The following is a 1,053-nucleotide window of genomic DNA, read 5'->3' as shown; positions in this document are numbered from 1 at the left end:
ATAAAATCTAGCATGTTGGCTCCTGACTGATCCTGATTTTCTCACACCTCAGACAGAGATATTCCATGTCATATACCCCATGCTAGATTTTTCTTTCTCATCCGATCTGTCTGGTACCTTTACGTGACATTTCGTGGAATTTTTACACAGCAATGTACAATATACAAGAATATTTGTATAACGCCCCATTCCATAAACATACAAACGTTAGCTCAGTAGAGCTATTTCTGCGACAAACATAGGTATAACTTAAAACAAACAAAAACAACATGCAAAGTAACAGGCCTGCATGGATGAATACACTGAAGTAAGTGTATATAATCATCCGAGCTCAAACGGCTCGAAATTGACAATCTGCATTATACATATAATGTTTTGTCGTTATATGTATTGTATGATATAAATATTGAACCTTGTTAAATGTCTGATGTTGTAGATGAAATATAGTCTATACAGTAAAATAGGTTTTTATCTTATTTATAAAGACGGACTAAATGTTTACACCGAAGCATTCAAATGTAGCTTTAGTAGTGAAGAGGCCATATTTAGATGAAGCCCCAGATGTGATGCTTGAAGTCTTTTTATTAATCTATTTATTAAAACTCTATTTCTCATTAAAAATAACAAAGTACTTTTAGCCTGTAAAATGACCTGACCAGTAAGTCACTAGTGAGCTGTTTTAGTCGTAGAAGAGGGGTAGGTACAATCTGAACAGTAGATACAATTCACATTTGCTGACTGCACAGTTCAACCATCACCCTGCCACACTTTTAAAGATTGATAGTTAATGTGATAAAGAATTGTTTGTTGTTGTTTTAATGCGTTGTTGTTGTTTGTTTGTGCAGCCGGTGGGTATGATGGAGACCGGTATCCCATATTCCAGTATTGAAGATGTACACATTATCTCGCGGTGGGACGCAGGCCAAAAATTCTGTATACGCATCACCATCCAAGACGGCTCACTTTTACTGCAGGTAAGTTATAGTTTTATGTTCTCTTCCCAAAGTTGTTTGTTCATTATCAGGGTTGTATGTACGAGGGTGACAATCTCGA

At 36.1% G+C, this 1,053-nt stretch overlaps 1 protein-coding gene across 1 annotated transcript in view; it reads left to right on the top strand.

Moving 5' to 3' along the window:
* Positions 1-850: 850 nt before the first annotated feature.
* LOC110450583 (C-Maf-inducing protein-like) overlaps positions 851-1,053 on the top strand; it is a 64,396-nt gene continuing 64,193 nt past the window's right edge. Inside the window, exon 1 of the mRNA XM_021498181.1 lies at positions 851-974. Within this exon, the coding sequence (XP_021353856.1) occupies positions 855-974 (120 nt within the window). The 5' untranslated portion in view covers positions 851-854. The remainder of the gene's footprint in view (positions 975-1,053) is intronic.

The sequence above is a fragment of the Mizuhopecten yessoensis genome, unplaced genomic scaffold, assembly GCF_002113885.1.
Source record: "Mizuhopecten yessoensis strain PY_sf001 unplaced genomic scaffold, ASM211388v2 scaffold5331, whole genome shotgun sequence".
Lineage (NCBI taxonomy): Eukaryota > Metazoa > Mollusca > Bivalvia > Pectinida > Pectinidae > Mizuhopecten > Mizuhopecten yessoensis.
The sequence above is the reverse complement of the archived record's forward strand: the minus strand, read 5'-3'. Positions and strand labels throughout refer to the sequence as shown.